This window comes from Mustelus asterias, chromosome 6 (genome assembly GCF_964213995.1).
Source record: "Mustelus asterias chromosome 6, sMusAst1.hap1.1, whole genome shotgun sequence".
In the NCBI taxonomy this organism is placed as follows: Eukaryota; Metazoa; Chordata; class Chondrichthyes; order Carcharhiniformes; family Triakidae; genus Mustelus; species Mustelus asterias.
Window position 1 is genome coordinate 54,492,932 of NC_135806.1, and position 18,858 is coordinate 54,511,789.

Sequence of the window (18,858 nt, forward strand, 5' to 3'; positions counted from 1 at the left end):
AAGATTTACAGTATTTCAGATGAGCATGGTGGACACCTGCTATTAGCAATCTGAATGTGATACAAGTCTATCGGAATTAATTAACCTTCCTGTTGAAGCCCATAAGGACTGCTCTTTAAAAAACAGAATGAAATCCTGGAGGAATTCACCCACTGAGAATAGATCAAATTATTAATCAAGTTGGTGCCATGGTTGCTGATGTCAGTTCAAACCATCCATTGGTCTATTGATGTTCCCTGGTGTCCTCTTCATATCATTGGTTTCAGACTACACTTGGATCAGCTTGGTACGGCCTGGTTTATTTCTGTTGCTAGGAAATAAAAGTGGTTACAATATTGGCTGGTACTTGTGGTATTGCCAGTTCAGATCGTGTTGCCTGATCGTCACCTAGCATTTTGCTGAATGGTTTTTCTTCACTCGAGTGACACGTTTGGTAATACACAGTACTGATACTCATCCTTTTGAGTGTTAGATGAAAATCTCTGATAAATTTGGTAAAAATCCCCCAAACGTAGACACCTCATTTATTGTCACCCCCCACCCCCACCATCAAAAATATGATTTGAATCAACTTTTACTACTTGAATTTCATAAATTATCTAGTAAGCACTAGAGATAATGCAACCATCTTCTGGTTATGTGGTCATCAATGGACTGCTTCCATTATGAGTTGATAGGCATTTACCAACAACCTCTGGATATGACAGAAGCAGTTTACCTTTGTAGATACGCTACCTCAATACAAACCTCCCTGAGGGTGCCTAAAAACCAGGCAGGATTTTTATATTGGGCACTTTGTTGGAATTTCTTTTGTGGTGAGAGGGTTATGATGACTCTGGGCGAGTGTGTTTAAATTGTCAGGGAACGCCTGAAGCTCTATGTGGCTAGGCAGCAGTGTAGGTGGAAGTGCAAGTCTGACTCTGATTCTATACGCCAGTGATAACATACTCCTAAATCCAAGCATTCAATTGATTACACTTTTCTGTGACTCACGTGAAATATACAAACATGAATTGGAGAACCTATTTGTGGTGAGGGGGTGGGGGGAGGAATGATCATTTCTTGCTGTTTAAGTAGAGAAATTGTCAATTTAAACTGATTTTTCTTGTTAAAAATCCTTGATTCAGCTACCTATTCTGGGGATACAAAAAAAAACTTTCCAGTGAGTGGGAGGAAAGGTTGTATTTTCATTACTTCCCCACCTACAAGGACTTGGCAATATGTGGTTGGTTTTTCTGGAACTTGAATCATTGAAAAGCTTCACAGGAAGGAGCAATTCAAAATGATTATTGTACCTTGAATCTCAGACAATCTGATCAAGAGGTTGAGCTGTGATTAATCTCGAGAACACAATCTTCCACTTGTTGATCCGTTTCAATATCAAAACCTCTTAAGGGTTCATGTTATGAGAAGAATTTTATGTAAGTTTTTTTTTCTTTAACACTCTAGCATAGAATAAATTTTGTCTGTTGGCCAATATATCTGTTCTATTAGCCTCAGTAACTCTGACCAAATGAGTTTCTGTTTGACCGGCCAATTCACTAAAGGCCGGCTTTGTACCATGCTGGGCAAGTAATAACTTCTAGCAATTTTTTCACTAATAAAACTTAAAATTTAGTGTCGGTGGCAAAGTAGTTAGCACCGCTGCCTCACAGCGCCAAGGACCCTGGTTCAATTCTGGCCTCGGGTCACTGTCTGTGTGGAGTTTGCACGTTCTCCCTGTGTCTGCATGGGTTTCCTCTGGGTGCTCCGGTTTCCCCCCACAGTCCAAAAATGTGTGGGTTAGATTGATTGGCCATGCTAAATTGCCCCTTAGCGTCAGGGCATTAGAATGATACGTACATGGGCTTGCAGGGATAGGGCCTGGGTGAGATTGTTGTTGGTGCAGACTCAATGGGCCAAATGGCCTCCTTCTGCACTGTAGGGATTCTATGAAATGGGTGCCATCAGAAATAGTGCCATAGTCCTTGCCGTGTAGAGTTTCCACTTCTAGCGCGCTATGGAAATTGAACCCAAAATGTGCTTGGAATTACATTTCAAGCACATTCAAAATTCATTTCTATAATTGCAAAAATAAATTATTTCATGAACCAATGCAACCAGGCAATGCAATTGAGTTTGAATTTTACTAAGGCGACTGAAGAATGGGTTTATCTGCAAAAATTCGTAATCAGGATATTTAGACCTCCACCTTTAAATAACCTGATCTAAAAGTCGCTGAAAATAACTTCAAAGAAACTATGCTGAAGTATTTGGTAGTTTAATTGATGTAAATTAGTCATTTTCTCCATAAATATTTTTGATATGACCTAAGGATGTGCTAAAACAAGTCAATGAAATACTTTTGAAATGTAGTTGCTATTTTAGTACAGGAGACCTAGTGACCAATTTGTTTGCATGAAACTCTAACTAATAGCAATGAGATGAGTAGCAAAATGGTTTGTTTTAATGATATTGATTGAGGGCGAAATATCGGTGAGGGCACAGAGGGGAATAACCTTATTCTTTTCTGCTCATCCCGGTTGCAGTGTTGGTTTAACATCTCATTGGAAGAGGGCAACTAAGACAGTGCAGCACTCTGTCAGCATTGAATGTAACGTCAGTCTGAATGATTTGCTCAAGTTGAGTGGGACTCGAAGCAAGTGTTACCAGTGAGCCTAGGTAAACTGGTCGGCCTCCTGAAAATATTAAGGCTCTCTGGTGATACTTATCATGGGCCAACTCCTAGACTTCTATTGTTTGCACCGCCACTTGATGCTCTTGCACATATTTTGCCACGCATTTCTGGTTGCCTTCATCAACCAAGGCTGATGTGGTTTCAAGTGATTCCATTTTATTTGAAAGAGTCTCCCATTTTATTGGTGCTATTGAATAGTAATAATACTGAGTGTGCACAATGTAAAAATGGATAAGAAAATTACTTTCATGTCGAGCAAGATCCCGTATTGCAAGATCTCAATATATCAAAAACGCATCATTCTAGCCACTTCCTCTTTTAGGGTACTTTATATTTTGTGAATTGTTGGGTAATTGTGATGAATAAACCAAAAAGGTCCCAGGTTTTTTTCCTGATCTCTTGTGCTGATTGGGGGGATAACTGATGGAATAGCTGGGGTTTATAGATGTGCAATGGGCACAGGACTGAATTTTACTGGGACACTCCTAGATTAGCTATCCTACCAGCACTAACCTTTCTGAGCTTAAATATCTTGAAAGATATTTAAGTCCTTACCTTCAGGAGGGCAGGGTCAACATTGGAGAAAGTGGTTTGCAAAGAGTTGAGTGGAGGGCTGTCTTTTGAAATGGAAAATACAGGGCAACATGAAATGGAGAACAGATCTTGCAAATGAAATGGGGAAAGTAGGAAAAACATCCTAAATTTCAAGATTGTTTTAAAATTTCTGTTCTCTGGGGCACGGGCAGACAATGAAGGTGGGGGTAATCCGGTTGTGGGACTTGTCAAACAATAGAATTTTCTTCCTGTTGCACGACGTGAGCAATAATTGTGCATTTCCGGTGTGTTTCTCTTGTAACTTTCCTGTCATTGCTTTTCGTTTCTCACTTGTTCCCCTTTTTGCTTTGTTTTTTTAATTTGATCTTTTACTCATTGAGTTTATTGTGGATTTATTTGCTGTACCTCCCTATTTAAATGCTTTGTTGATTCCACAACACTAATTTTGCCTTTTCCTCTCAGAATAGAGTGACAATAGTGATTGTGGAGCTGAGATATGTTGACTCTACTCGGCCCTTGTCACACTGCCATTCTGCTTTTGGGTAGAGGAGGGAGCCTCTATGGGCCGGGACTTTGACATGCGGTTGTATTTGGAAGCAGGAAATTTCAATTCTAGGAAAACTAGGGGTTAAGCTGACCAGCAAGTTGCTGTGTGCCTTGGAACAATGATTTGGGTCAGGCAGAAGGTGAGACTGTTGGTCATGATCATGGCTGTCTGGAAGAGCGAAATTATTTTAAAGTGCTTTAAAAAAAAAATTAAAATAAGGGAATCACTAAAAAGGAAATGTGGTTGTCTTCTTGTGGAGTTGATAGATTGTGAATAGTCAACAATAACACGATCGTGGGTTTGCATGGACTAATCAATGTACTAACTGAGCTCTGCCTCTGCTATTGCATTCTTACACACACAAGGATATTTTAAAAATTGCAACTACACCCTTGGGCATTCTAATACAACTGGCAATAATTGTCAGAACATGAACGTGGCAGTTAAGCATCGGCACAGCAAAATGTGGTTGTGATAATTTGGAGGACTAATTGACATAATTTACCTGCAAGCCTATACAGGGACTTGTGGCACTCAACAGCTTGAATGTCATTTCCTATGCCATAAATGTATAATATAACTAGTAACTTAAAGTGAGCAAGGCTATTCTTTGCATTATTATTTTGTACATATTATGCATTGAAGCTCAGGTGTTCGGTAAATTGTTAGTGGGGTATACTTATGTTGGTGTGGGTGTAAATATAGTTAACTTGAGAAAAGGAATTTGAAACCAAAGAGTTGCTTTTTAATTTAAAATAAATCTTTTTGGATCAGTGAGTTTCTTTCTACTCATACACTTAATTGGCAAGAAAATCTTCTCTATTTTACATTAGCAAAAGAATTGGAATCATCAGCTTTCAGGGTTGTAATATTTGCTCTCTTGTAATGACATGTTGTTAGTGCAACCAATTTGTGCAATGTTATTCATAAAAAGAAAAAAAAAACCTCATCTTGGTTTGCTTTCATTTATTTCATAGCCACTGTCAAACATAGAATATCCAGACATAAACCAGAGGGCTTCATTGTTTACTGGAGAAGGAAAGGAATTGTACAAATTCTTTCCTGCTGTTCTTTTCCACTAACCATTCTTCCTCGCCACTACCCCTTCCCCATTACAACCAACACTCTAATAATTCTCCATCAACTAGGAAAATATTGCAGATGGTGGTGGTGTACAATTGTCAGTTGTTTCAAAGCTTTGCAGGAAATGGTGCTTCCTGTTATTTGTTCTTTGTCTATCATTTAAGGGGAAGTAATGCATAGCAGTTGTCCATTTTGGGGTAAGCATACATTTAAACATGAGCGATGGTAAAACATTTCCTTTTGGCAATTATTTCTTGGTTCAGATCTATGCATTGCTGAGATGAAAAATAAATCCCTTGCATAGCAATTTGCTAACTGATAAAAGCAGACAAAGCAATCACCTTACTTTACAAGGGCTTGAATCTGTGCCAGTTCTCCTATAGCTGTGCAATCACTGGATGGCTCTAACACTCACTTTTTGTAGCCTGACCTGGATTTTGTGACTTATGATGATTATCGGAAATGATGGGCTCGATACTCTGTTTGACTTTAGCGGATCCTAAAAGATCCCAAAGCAACAGTAGGGATTGGAGTCATGTTACTCTAAATATTTGATTTGCCAGAAGTTGTGTGTTTTGTTCCATTGGGTAGTCACATATTGTCCCTTGGGTAGATTTATTTAGGGCTAGGCAGTTGAAGCATTCAGGTAAATGTAACCGCTTTATAGGGAAAGGGGAAATTATATCACCTAAGCTGTCCTGCTGAAATGTACCTCATCCCCTTCACTGCTCCCGATCTCTCTCTCTTTCCCTCCCCCACTCACCCCAGCTCCACTCCCAATTGCTGCGGCCACTTTTCTACAAGCTAGAGGGTGACACCTTGTGGTGAGATGTCTGTATGTAACATAGAATAGAAACAGAATGGTTGCAGGGCTTAAGGAAGCCAGACAATCCATTGTGTCCATGCTAGCTGTCTGCAAGGGCAACTTAGCTAGTCTTTTCCCGGTAAGCTGTAATTCCTTTTCTTCAGCTGCCTATCCAATTCCCTTATGAAAGCCAGGATTGTATCTACCTCCACCAAACTCACTGTATTCCATATCATAACCACTCAATGTAAAGGGTTTCTCCTCTTGCCATGGTTGGTTCTTTTGCCATTCACCTTTAATCTGTGTCCTCTGGCTCTCAACCCTTCTGGCCGTGGGAGCAGTTTCACCCTATCTATTCTATATCGACTGTCTGTAACTTTGAACACCGTTAACAAGTTTCCCCCTCAACCTTCCCCCTCTAGTTTCTCCAAACTGTCCATATAACTGATGTCCCTCATCCCCGGAACCATTCTCGTATATTTTTCTGTATCTCCTCTAAAGCCTTTAGATCCTTCCTAAAATGTATGGTGCCCAGAATTGGACATAATACTTCAGTTCAGACTGAAGCAGTGATTTCATTATGGCTTCCTTCCTTTTGTGCTCTAGGCCTCTATTTATAAAGCCCAAGATGCTTTTTAACCACTTTCTCAACTTGCCCTGCTATATTTATATATGTATCTACCAGATCTCATTGTTCCTGCATTTTGCATTGCTTCTCCTGATTCTTCCTTCCAAAATGTATTACTTGACAGTTCTTTGCATTAAATTTCATATGTCATGTATCCACCCACTCCACCAGCCTGTTCATGTCCTCTTGAAGTCGATTACTACCCTCACAGTTTACAGTACTTCCAAGTGTTGTTTCCGATGTTGGAAGCATTGTTCTGTATATACCCAAGGGCAGAAATGTTCTGGCCGTTCCTGCCAGTGGGATCATCTTGTAGAGGAGCAGAAAATCCCACCCCAAATTTTGATCATCAATATTTATCAAGAAAAGCAGTGGTCCCGAGTACCAAACTCTGTGCAGCCCCACTGCATAGCTTCCATCAATCCAAGCAAAGTGACCCTCTGTTTTCTGTCACTCATCCAACTTCCATATCCATGATACCACTGTCCCTTTAATTCCACGAACTTTAGTTTTGCTCACAAGCCTATTATGCGGCATTTAAAAACAAATTATCTTTTTGAAGTCCATGTACATCACATCAACTGCTTTACCCTCGTCAACCTTCTGTTATCACATCAAAAAAATGCCTACATTTGTTACACACAATTTGCCTTTAACAAATGGGTGCTGGTTTAATTAATTCACAATGTCCAAGTGACTGTTAATTTTGTCCCAGATTATTGTTTCTCAAAACTCTCCCACAACTGAGGTTAAACCGACTGACCTATATATGCCCTTTGAACAAAGGTGCAGCGTTTGCAATTCTCCTGCTCTCTGGCACCATCGCTGTAACCAAGGAGGATTGAGAGATTATGGCCAATACCTCTGAAATTTCCATCCTCAGTTGTCTCGGTATCCTTGGATGCAACTGGTCTAGCCCTCCAATACAGCCAGCTTTTCTAATACTTTCTCTTTATCAAATTGTAGCCCAGACAGCAACTCCACTAACTCAACTTTCATTTTGACTTTAACAGCATCATCTTTGATGGTGTCAGATGCAAAGTACTCATTTAATATCTTGACAATGCTCTCTGGCTCCATGTGTGCATCCTTTTCATTGGTCTCTCATCAGGGCCCACTCCTCCTGTACCTATCCTTTTACTATTTGTATGTCTTTACTATTTGCACCCCCTTTAATGTTATCTGCCAGTTTGTTCCCATACTCTGCCTCTCTTTCATTTTCCATTTCCTCTTGCTTCAAATTTTCTATATTCAGACTGGTTCTTATTTATCTGTTAACAATGAGACACCATTCACGCACACCCATTTTCTGTTTCATCCCACTTTGTCTCTTTTGCCATCTAGGGAGCTCTGGCTTTGATTGACCCACTGTTCCCCCTCACGGAATGTACCTTGATTGTACCCAAGTCATTTCCTTTATAAAGGCAGTCCATTGTTCTGCTCCAGTTTTGCATACCAATCTTTTTTACTCCAAATCTTTCAGCCCAATTTGTTCTCGCCCCATTGAAATCAGCCCACCTCCAAATAATTGTTTTTACTCTTGATTGCTCCTTGTCATTTTCTGTAGCTACTGTTCCCTTTACATTATTCCTAGTGATACTTGACCCACTTCATTCCCCAGAACCAGATTCAGCAATGCCTCCTTTGTTATTGTGCTGGAAGCATACTAATCAAGAAGGTTTTCCTGAACCCACTCCAGCAACTCATTTCCCCTTTCCGCCCTTTACACTATTACAATCCCACTTTATATTGGATAATTAAAGTCACCCATTATAACTTCTCCATAATTTTTTGCCCCTGTCTATTATACCTCTACCTTTCCCACTTGTTGGTCGAATTAATGCACCTATTAATGTAATGGTACCTCTATTGTTAACTGTAACCAGATAGATTGCTTATGAACTGTCCAGGGCATCTCTGCAGCACTCAATGTCTTCTTAATCAATATTGCCATTCCTCCTCCTTTGTTTCCTGAACTATCACCCCTGAACATCTTGTATTCAGGAATATTTAATACCCGGTCCTGCTCTTTCTTGAGTCAAGTCTCCACTATTACTTCAATATAATCTTTCTACTTGATTGGTCTGTGCATGTTCACCAACCTTTAGCACAATTTGTGTGAATATGCATGCACTGTAAATGGAATTTGGACGGTATTTTCTGTACTACTTTGTTTAGGATCTAATTTGCCTGAAATCTTAAAACTACAAATGTAATGAATACTTTAGTGTGGTGCACGCAAATAACCTCAAAATATTTCTTCTGCAGATGTGAATTGGGGTTCTTCCACACAAGCTTTGACTTACTTGAATGCCTTGCAACATGCCATACGACTTACAGGAGTTGAGGACCATGTGAAAAATTTCAGGTAATTGCAGATCTCTCAAATCTGCAATGCAGTTGTGGAGGCAAAGCTAATCTTGTAGCTGAAATCCATCCGAAGAAGCCTATTCTTCAAAAGTTGATTCTGAATTTTTGCAGTTACAATAACATTCATAATAAGTGCTCGAGGATTTTGACTTTGTTCCCCCTGATTGGTTGCAATGTGCACATTCCCACAATATTGGCACAGTTGTTGTCTATTTGCCAGTTCATAGAGCAATCGAGTAAGTTATACTTGCATACTAGTTTGAGCCTATAATTGTATTGTGTCAGCCTTGCTTGTGATTTTTAAAAAATTTACTTGCCTGGGTGAATGCAGCTCGAACAACACAAGAAACATGAAACCATCCAAGACAAAGCAGCCCGCATGATTGACACCCCCTCCACCACAATAAACACTCCCTTTATCACCGATGCACAGTGACAACCGTGTGTATTGTTTACAAGATGCACTGCAGCACCTCACCAAGACTCCTTTGACAGCACCTTCCAAAGCCATGACCTCTACCATCTGGAAGGGCAAGGGCAGCAGATAAATGGGAACACATCGTTCTAACTTAGAAATCTATCGCCATTCCTTAACTGTTGCTGGGTCAGAACCCTGGAACTCCCTAACAGCACTGTGGGTGTTCCTATGGCACACACGCATGCGTGGATTGCAGCAGTTCAAGAAGACCTTCTAAAGGGCAATTAGGGATGGGCAATAAATGCTGGCATAATCAGAGACATGATGTGGAGATGCCGGCGTTGGACTGGGGTAAACACAGTAAGAAGTTTAACAACACCAGGTTTAAGTCATCTTAGAAATCATAGAAACCCTACAGTACAGAAAGAGGCCATTCGGCCCATCGAGTCTGCACCGACCACAATCCCACCCAGGCCCTACCCCCATATCTTACCCGCTAATCCCTCTAATCTACGCATCCCAGGACACTAAGGGGCAATTTTAGCATGGCCAATCAACCTAACCCGCACATCTTTGGACTGTGGGAGGAAACCGGAGCACCCGGAGGAAACCCACGCAGACACGAGGAGAATGTGCAAACTCCACACAGACAGTGACCCAAGCCAGGAATCGAACCCAGGTCCCTGGAGCTGTGAAGCAGCAGTGCTAACCACTGTGCTACCGTGCCACCACGCCACATAAAGTCCAACAGGTTTATTTGGTTTATCCAAATAAACCTGTTGGATTTTAACCTGGTGTTGTTAAACTTCTTAATCAGAGACACCCAGGTTTCAGGAATGAATATTGTTTTAAAAATCATTCCTGGGATTTGGGAATCACTACCAAGGACAATATTAATTTCCTATACTGAATTGTCTTTGAAATAGTGGTAGTGAGCCGCCGCTGCCTTGAACTGCTGCAGTTTGTGTGTTAGATGCATTCCTACAATATTGTTAGATGTGAAATCCAATGATTTTGACCCAGGATCGATGATGTAATTCCAAATCAGGATGGTGAGTGGCTTGGAGGGGAGCTTGCAGGTGGCGTGTTTCCATGAAACTGCTGGCCTTGTCCTTCTAGGTGGTAGAAATCACGGGTTTGGAAGATGATGTTGAAGGAGTTATGGTGAATTGCTACAGTGCATCCTATGGATGGTAAGCACTGGAGCCACTGTGTTAGATGGTTCAGGGAATGAATATTTAAGATGCTGAATGAATAGTCAATCAAGCAGGCTGCCTTGTCCAAGATGGCGTTGAGCTTCATGCAACAAAAACAGACAATGCTGGAACACCTCAGCAGGTCTGACAGCACCGATGCTGAGGCGTTCCAACATTTTCTGTTTCTGTTTCAAATTCCAGCATCCGCAGCAGTTTGCTTTGAGCTTCATGCATGTTGTTGAGCCACACTCATCCATGCAAGGGGAGAGTATTCATTACAATTCTGACTTGTGCCTTAGATTGTGGAAAGGCTTTTTGAGTCGGGAAATGAGTCACTTGCTGCAGCGTATCTGAGCTCTGCTAAAATTGTCTCAGTATTTATAAGGCTGCTCCAGTTCTGGTCAGTTTTCTGTCAGCGGTAACACCCTGGATATTTATAGTGGGGTAATCAGTGATAGTAATGCCATTGAATGTCATGGAGAGATGGTTGGATTATTTCTTGTTGAAGCTGTTCAGTGCCTAGCACTTGTGTGGCATGAATGTTACTTGCCACTTAACAGCCCAAGTCTGGATTTTGTCCAGGTCTTGCTACATGTAAGCATGGATTGCTTCAATAGCTGGGTGGTTGTGAATGGAACTGAAGACTGCAATCAGCAGTTAACGTCCTCATTTCTGACTTAAAGTTGGAAGAAAGGTTATCAGTGAAGCACTGTTCTGAAGAACTTCAGCTGTACTGTCCTGGGGTTTAGATGATTGATCTCCCATCAACTACAACCATCTTGCTTTGTGCTAGGTAAGACTCCAGCCTGTGGAGAGTTTACCCCCAGTTTGTTCGACTTCAATTTTACTTTGGCTCTTCGATGCCACACCCCTCAATTACTGCCATGATGTCGAGGGCAGTCACTCTGACCTCACCTCTGGAATTTTGCTCTTTTGTCACTGTTTTGAACCAAGGCTGCATTACACACATGCACACGCACAATTTGTGAACCACTGGCCCCCCCAACAATCCACAAAGATTAAAGCCCACTGAGTCCTTCCCACTCTTTGTTGAATGTAGTTCAAAAGTTGGGCTCCTTGCTCCTGTCTGACTGCTCACACCTAACACTCTGATTTTATTATGGGGGGAGGGTCATTACTGATGCAAGTGAAAATGGTTGGGCCGAGGACACTACTCTGAGGAGCTCCTGCAGCGATAACCTGAGACTGAGATCATTGGCCAACAGCAACTACAAACATTTGTGCTAGGCATGACTCAACGAGTGCAGAATTTTCCCCTGATTCCCATTGACTTCAATTTTGTGAGGGCTCTTTGGTGCTACACTTGGTCAAATGTTGCTTTGATGTCAAGGGCAGTCCCTATTACCTCACCTCTGGCATTCAGCTGTTATGTTGATGTTTGGGCCAAAGTTGTAATGAGATCAGAAGCTGAATGGTCCCGGGAGAACCTACAATGAACTTAAGTAAGGTTATTGCTGGATAAATGTCCCTTGATAGCACTGTCAGCAGCACCTGTTATCACTTGCTGATGATCAAGAGTAGACTCATGGGGCAGTAGTTGGTGGGAATTGATGTCCTGCCTTTTTTGGGCATGCTGTATCTTTTAGTTTATTTATTAACGTCACAAGTAGGTTTGCGTTAACACTGCATTGAAGTTACGGTGACAATACAAGCGTTCTGGAAATACTCAAAAGCTGGACAACATCTGTAGAGAGAAACAGGAGTTATTTTTGGGTGGGGGGATTTTCCACCCCTCTTCAGGGGACAGAGAATCCAGCGGGAGACCCAAAACTGCTTTTACGCCAGCAGGATGTCCCTGCAACACCACCAATCTTGCCAGAGCCTAAATTAAGCTCGCCCTACCAGCATGATGTCGGACCCATCCCTTTTTTGACAAGTCGAAAGATGTATGGCAGGTAAAGCCAGTAGTGCAACCAGCAAGCTACATTCTGCTTTTCCCACCCGCGTTGACACTTTGCCGAAAAAAATGGCAAAATTCTACCCAATATTTCTGGTCGATGTTGCAAGATCCCTCATGTAACTATAATCCGACAAAAGTTGACACTGTCCACATGAGGGATATTAGGACAGATTACCAGAAGAGTGGTCAAAAAGCTAAGTTTTCAGATCTTTACTAAAAGAGATGGGGTGTGGAGGTTTAGCTAGGGATTTCCAGCACTTGGGGCCTAGTCAATCAATGGTGAAGCATTGAACTCGGAAGTGCAGGAGGTCAGAGTTGGAGGAATGCAGAGATATTGGAGAATTGGGTAGGGGTAGAGGAAATCTCCGATGCAGGTCCATAAAGTGATTTAAATCCAGTGTATGTATCAATGTAACACAAGGTTCAATGTAAATGTTATATCTCTATCTTGACTTTATTCTGAACTGCTACTATATCGTTTTTGTGTAGGCCTCAATGCCTGTTGATGACAGGTGCTCCTACATCCCGTCCAGCTTTGCTCCATCTAGTTCATGCCTTTACCAAAAATGTTGGGCTAGTGGTCTGTGGACATGTTCATACGGTGAGTTCAGTAGATAAACTGATTTTCAATTAAAACGACTTATAACATCGCAATAGTTTTCCGTTGGTGGACTGCCAACGGTGGCTTGACAAGGTATGCACACGGTGTATGAATCCTTAATGGAATAGCAGAATTGATTCTCTCACCTCTTGGCTATCTGGTTTAAATCCAGTTTCCACTGGTGGGATAAAAATTTTCTGTTTTTAGATCTGTTGAGATTTTATATTTGTGGATAGTGCAAAATATGTTAATTCTACCGTAGTTTATACTAATTTGCCAGTTTCCTTCAGTGGCCAAAGGCTTCAGCATGGGAGAGGAAATATTGGTAAATGTTAAGCAGTAGAAGGTGATCTTTTACTTGTACTCAGCTGCAAAAGTTTCATTCCCATTAGGGACCTCGTAGACAAGCCTTGAAGGAAATTTCTACTGATCAGGCCAAGTACCAACGGTGGTTAATCAAAAACAAAATGAAAGCCTTCTACGTGCCTGTATATGCAGAAGATCTGCGTGAGGGAACACAGTTCTTGCTTCAGGTAAGTTTTTTTTGCATATTAACAGCTTGGCTTTTTAATCCGACTTGCCCTTTATGGTTATTCAGCTTTATAGTATGTATTTCTGGTGGAGGGGAAGGGGCTGGGAAGTGCATAGGTTTTTTTTTCCCCACCTGTATTGACTACGGTATTGGGTTAGAAATTGGATCAGTCACTAATCTTTCAATATTTATGAAAAATTCCATTGATCAACAATTCAAATTTGAAGACAAACAAAAAGCTAACCGCATCCCACAGCCGGCAATCATCTTGTTTCCTGCAAGAGCAATTGTCGTGTGCGTGCACTTGCATGCGTGTGTGATGTTCCATAATGTAATTCTTTTGACATTGCAAATCTAGTGTGCAATTGTTCTTTAACTTATACTTATGTTTGCTTCACTCAACACTATCTGACTTTGAGTTTGTGTGTGTACGGCTCGAGAACTTCCTTGGCTTCAGTTATGTAGCTTTCTGGTTTAACTATGCCACTACACTAAATGCTTTTACTCAATATCTTCTTTAAAAGTGTGATTGTTTTCAAAATAAGGCTGACCCCAATTAAGAGGGGACAAATTTGCTTTCATACATAGTTCCTTTTACAACCTCGTGATATTCCAAAAAACTTCACAACCAATTGATTTTTTTTGCAGGGTAGTTACTATCTTAAAAAGAGGTGGTAATAGAATGGCAGAATAATTTCACCTAGCAAGAGGCTGATTGAGTTAGAGATACAGTTTTCCTCCTCAGGATAAGCTAAGTTAGTGTAATTTTTGGAATTTTCAACTCCTCATCTGTCTGACACTTCCCACCTCAACCAAAACAAGTTGCTAGATTGCTCTTTATGTTGCTCTTTATGGGCATTCTTCAGAAGAACATCATACCTGAGGTTTAAACAAAACCATTGCATCTGTTCACTATATTAAAAGGAAATCGATGGAATAGGACAGGCAATGAGTTTCAAATTCTCATCTATCTTCCCACCGTGTAGCCATTTTCTAACACTCTCCATCTCCTCTGAGAAGGCTATGTCGGGAGGGGAAGTGGAAGAAAAGGGGAGAATAAGATATCGGAAGCAGTTCTACCAGGCTGCTGTTGCATGGTTCTTGCTAACTGGTCAAAGAACAGAACCAGCAGAGAGCCTATTACCTACCCCTTCAATAAAATATTGTACATTACCTCAACAAAACAAAATAGCTACATAAAATGTAGCGTGCCAGAAATTTAAAAACTAAGATTTTAAAGCTTATTCATGTTGTGTTTGGTGCAAAAATCTTAAAAATTGTGACTGGATGATGTTGATAATATATTGAAATATTTAGGGTACCATTTTGACAAATTAACATTGAGTATACGGCACAAACAAAAGTAGCAGTGGCATTCTGTGATTAGTTCCTTGTTAGAAATCACAATGTGAATACTGAATATTTACCTCACTTTTTTCTCTCTTCCTTTATCTCTCTTCTTCCACTCCCTTTCTCTCTCTTTCTGTAAAATTCCATGAACTGTCTTTAAATGTACTTCCCTAATTTGGATATTAGGAGCCAGCTCAAGGCTATTAAATCACTTCTCTGTAGTCTGGTAGCAGGCTCGTAAACCAGGTGAAATTGGATTTACAAGTCCGTCACTGGGCAATGGGAAATTGACTTAACACATGCTGGAAGATGCTGTACAGTATTCTTGGCACCTGGAATCAGACTGAAAATAATATGGAAGTAACTACATTTAGAAGTAAAGTCAGAAGGCTCATTGCTAACCTTGAATATTCATTGTGTAGTGTGACGTCCTTTCTATTTCCCCCACCAGCTGCCTTGTGACCTGTGAATTAGACTGCCAAATAGTCACATCGAGGGCTGTATTGTACTGCAGTCTGTACCCACATCAGGCACATGTCTGATAGAGGAGTGACTTTTAAAATTCTGCTTCTGGTCTATTTCCAGGCTGTAGGACTTGGTCGAATGCGTCCCAACACGCTTGTTTTTGGCTTTAAAAAAGACTGGCACCAAGCCCTTATGAAGGATGTGGAAAATTACATCAATACTATTCAGTGAGTTAATCTTACTAATTACCGTTCCATAGAGTAAAGCACCACTTTCAAAACAAAAGCAAGCTTTTCTTCCCTTGATTCTTTTGGAGGTGGTTGGAACCAAGTTAATAAGATTGCTTTGCATTGAGTGAAAAGCAGACCTTTATATTTCTTTAGTATTGTCATAATCAAAACTGTAGCGTGATCATTTAATCTCCTGAAGAATTAAAACAACGGTATAGCTTTTATATTCTGAAGTTCGCAGTAGTGAAATAAATAAGGAATATGAATATCAATGCTAGTTTTGAAGATTTCCAAGTATGAGAAAATTCAACTAGATTTTTACCAATTAACTTAAGTGACCAAATTCTTTCTTTTGACACATGACAATAATGCATTTTGGATATATTGGCGGTAAACTTTCTGGTAATATTTCTCTGCACAAAGTTATAGGCTGGAAAGCTACCATCCCACCCACCGCGGGAATCGGAGCAAGTGAAGGGCGGACCATGGAAAGGTCCATTGACCTTGGGTGGGATTTTATGGTTTCGGGACGAGTGAGGCCATAAAATCCCACCCATAATGTCTTTGCAGTAGAAATGTTGGTCTGCACATGGCCAGTCTTTGTGAAATATTATGCCTGTTCTGGTAATAGACTGTTATTTCATTTTCCTGGTTCATGAACTGTTCATTGGTTGCACGTTTTCTTTGCAGTGATGCATTTGACTACCAGTATGGAGTAGTTGTCATTAGACTAAAGGAAGGCTTTAATATTTCTCACCTACAAGCACAAGGTGAGTTTTTTGACCTGCAATTCTCAATGGTGTTATAGAGAACCAGCATAGTATTGAAAATGCAGCTTTCTTTTTTCCCTCCCAGACTGGTCATGGTTTGCACTGGTGCTGATATTGGAAACTGTTGATGCAGGGAATCACCTTGCATTGGAAGAGAACTTTGAGGAGGTTCACACTTGGACAATCTCTTATTAAATCTTACCTAGTGATCAGCTGTAGACTTCATCCTGATCTTGTTCTGTATTTCCATCATCCAGAAGGGAGACACTAATTCTACTGCTTGAATAGGAGTGAAATGACAAGTGCCAATTTGTTCAATTCATTCTTTCATTCACTCATGTGCTCTCGCCAAAGACGGGTCCTTGACTTATTGTCTGCTGATGCTACATCCTGAGCTGTTTTCCTAGCAGTTTTTGTCAGTGTTGGTTTGCTATTGCCTTCCACTGTCAGGTCAAAACAAGGACGCAAGTCCTAAGTCCATCAGAGCTGGAATGGAAATTGAACCCATGCTGTCAGCATTATTCTGAACCACATACTAGCCATCTTGCCAACTAACTAACTGGTTCCCTCATTTATTCAATAAGGGATGCAAATCTTTGTTTCCTTACTGAAACAGCCTGTTAGAGTCACCTAGAACAGTTTTGTGTTCTGGCCTCTTGCATTACAAACCAGGTTGAGAATGCATGACAGTGCACTGTGTAACGTTCTAGTGAAAGGATTTCCATAGTAAGACTAAAATAAACTTGTGCTCATATCCAGAGATGAAAGGGTAGTGTTTAAAAGCTATCCTGTTTGCAATTGGTTTGTTCTGGTTACTAAGTAATATCACATTTGGTGCATTTAGAATCCTAGAAGAAACCCTACAGTGCAGAAGGAGCCATTCAGCCCATTGAATCTGCACCGATAACAATCCCACCCAGGCCCTATCCTTGTAAACCCACATATTTACCCCGCTAATCCCCTAACCTACACATTTAATGTTATAACATCCAGGAAAAGCCAGCTTGCCTCAGTCTTGTTATCACATACAACTACTAGTCATGTTACAAATATAGAAATATGAGGAGGAAGAGGCCTTTTGGTCCATTGTCTGCTCCGCCATTTAGTAACATCATGGCTAATCTTCCACTCAGCTACATGTTCCCACACTATCCATATGTCTATGATTCCCTTAGTTTCCAAAAAGCTATCTATCTCTGAATTGAATATATTCAGCAACCCAGCATCCATGGTATGGAATCCTAATGGACTAAACATCTTCCCATGTACTTGCATCTTTTGGGGGGCATTATGTTACAATTCTAAGATTGTTTTGGGCTGTGCTTTCCATTTGAGGTAAAACAAAGGAGATCTTGTGACTTGTTCTGAACAAGAGCCTGGGTAGTTTGATTATTGAAGAATAAAGGGAGCCCTGACTGATTTACTGGGAAGAAGATACATGGTGTTTACAGCTGGTGACATTGACAGCAGACTATGATAAGTGAATGGACTGACCATCTCCAATGTCCCAAAAAGGTGTTGAGCGTGTTGGGTACAGACGATTGTGATTCAAGTTGTCCATTTGCTTCCTAAGATACAAGAAAGTTGGGGTCTCAAGGATAGCTGATAAGTAATTCTAGCTAGATGCATGGCCTGTGTGATTCACACTGCCATGGAGATGGGACTTGAGAGGGGATTGGTCTAAGATGTACCTGAAAACCCACTAACAAAGTTAGTCTGCCAAAGTCTGTGAGAGGGAGAGCAGCTTTAGGCAACAAGTCACTCGTCCAATACACAAGAATGTGAGTGGGAGCTTGCACTCTAATCGAATAACATGAATTAATGGGGAATTAAAATGAGGCTGAAAAAATTATCTAGTTTGCACAAGAGGAAGAATCTCAGGGGACAAAACCTCACTGTGCAAACATTTCTGAGATTAAAAGTTCCAGGGCTGAGAAAGGAAAAGATGAAAGGTAAACCCTCGGGAGCTAAGAATAACTTTGGGCTGGTTCTGGGAGAATGTTTAGTAAAAGGATAGTGTAAAGCATATCTGTAAAGTACATTTTTGGTTATGCTAAAAGCAAAAGGGGCATGTTCTGTGTTGTGATTTAAAGTGTAAGTAGCCTACAAAGATGGAGTTTGGTCAATTGTGTTTTTAGTCTTTTGTTACAGTAAAAGATCTTATGGAGATTGTAACAATGAGAGCGGCACCTGCATGGCTAGGCAGATGAAAAAGAATTAAGAGCTTTTCAAAATAAGAGTTTTATGCTTCTTCATTGTAGTTGATACTTATGAACAACAGGTACTGATGGGTGACCAGCCCCTTATGGAATGTGGGAATTTAGTACTGTATATTAGTAACTACCAGCATCAGATTCGTCAATCAGATAGCGTATTTTCTCAGACATTTGAAAGAGTATCATGTTACTAATCGACCCTAGCCAAATGTACAGATAATATCTCTCCTTGGACTTCTTAAGCCTCTGTGTTTGATACTGTTGTAACAGTTTTAACAACACCAGGTTAAAGTCCAACAGGTTTATTTGGTAGCAAATACCATTAGCTTTCGGAGCGCTGCTCCTTCGTCAGATGGAGTGGAAATCTAATACTGTTGAGCAGACCATCTTCTTCCATCATTTCTTAATTGTTTACCTTTGGAATTGACCTAGGTTTTCTGCTACAGGTATATCAGATTGGCAACACAATAATGTGGCAAATGCCTTAGTGGTCA

General features: G+C 40.7%; 1 protein-coding gene across 1 annotated transcript in view; it reads left to right on the top strand.

The window, feature by feature from the left end:
* slc12a2 (solute carrier family 12 member 2) overlaps nucleotides 1-18,858 on the top strand; it is a 215,162-nt gene that overhangs the window by 152,909 nt on the left and 43,395 nt on the right. Inside the window, exons 15-19 of the mRNA XM_078214342.1 lie at nucleotides 8,564-8,663; nucleotides 12,690-12,801; nucleotides 13,194-13,334; nucleotides 15,269-15,375; nucleotides 16,069-16,148. Of these exons, the coding sequence (XP_078070468.1) occupies nucleotides 8,564-8,663; nucleotides 12,690-12,801; nucleotides 13,194-13,334; nucleotides 15,269-15,375; nucleotides 16,069-16,148 (540 nt within the window). The remainder of the gene's footprint in view (nucleotides 1-8,563; nucleotides 8,664-12,689; nucleotides 12,802-13,193; nucleotides 13,335-15,268; nucleotides 15,376-16,068; nucleotides 16,149-18,858) is intronic.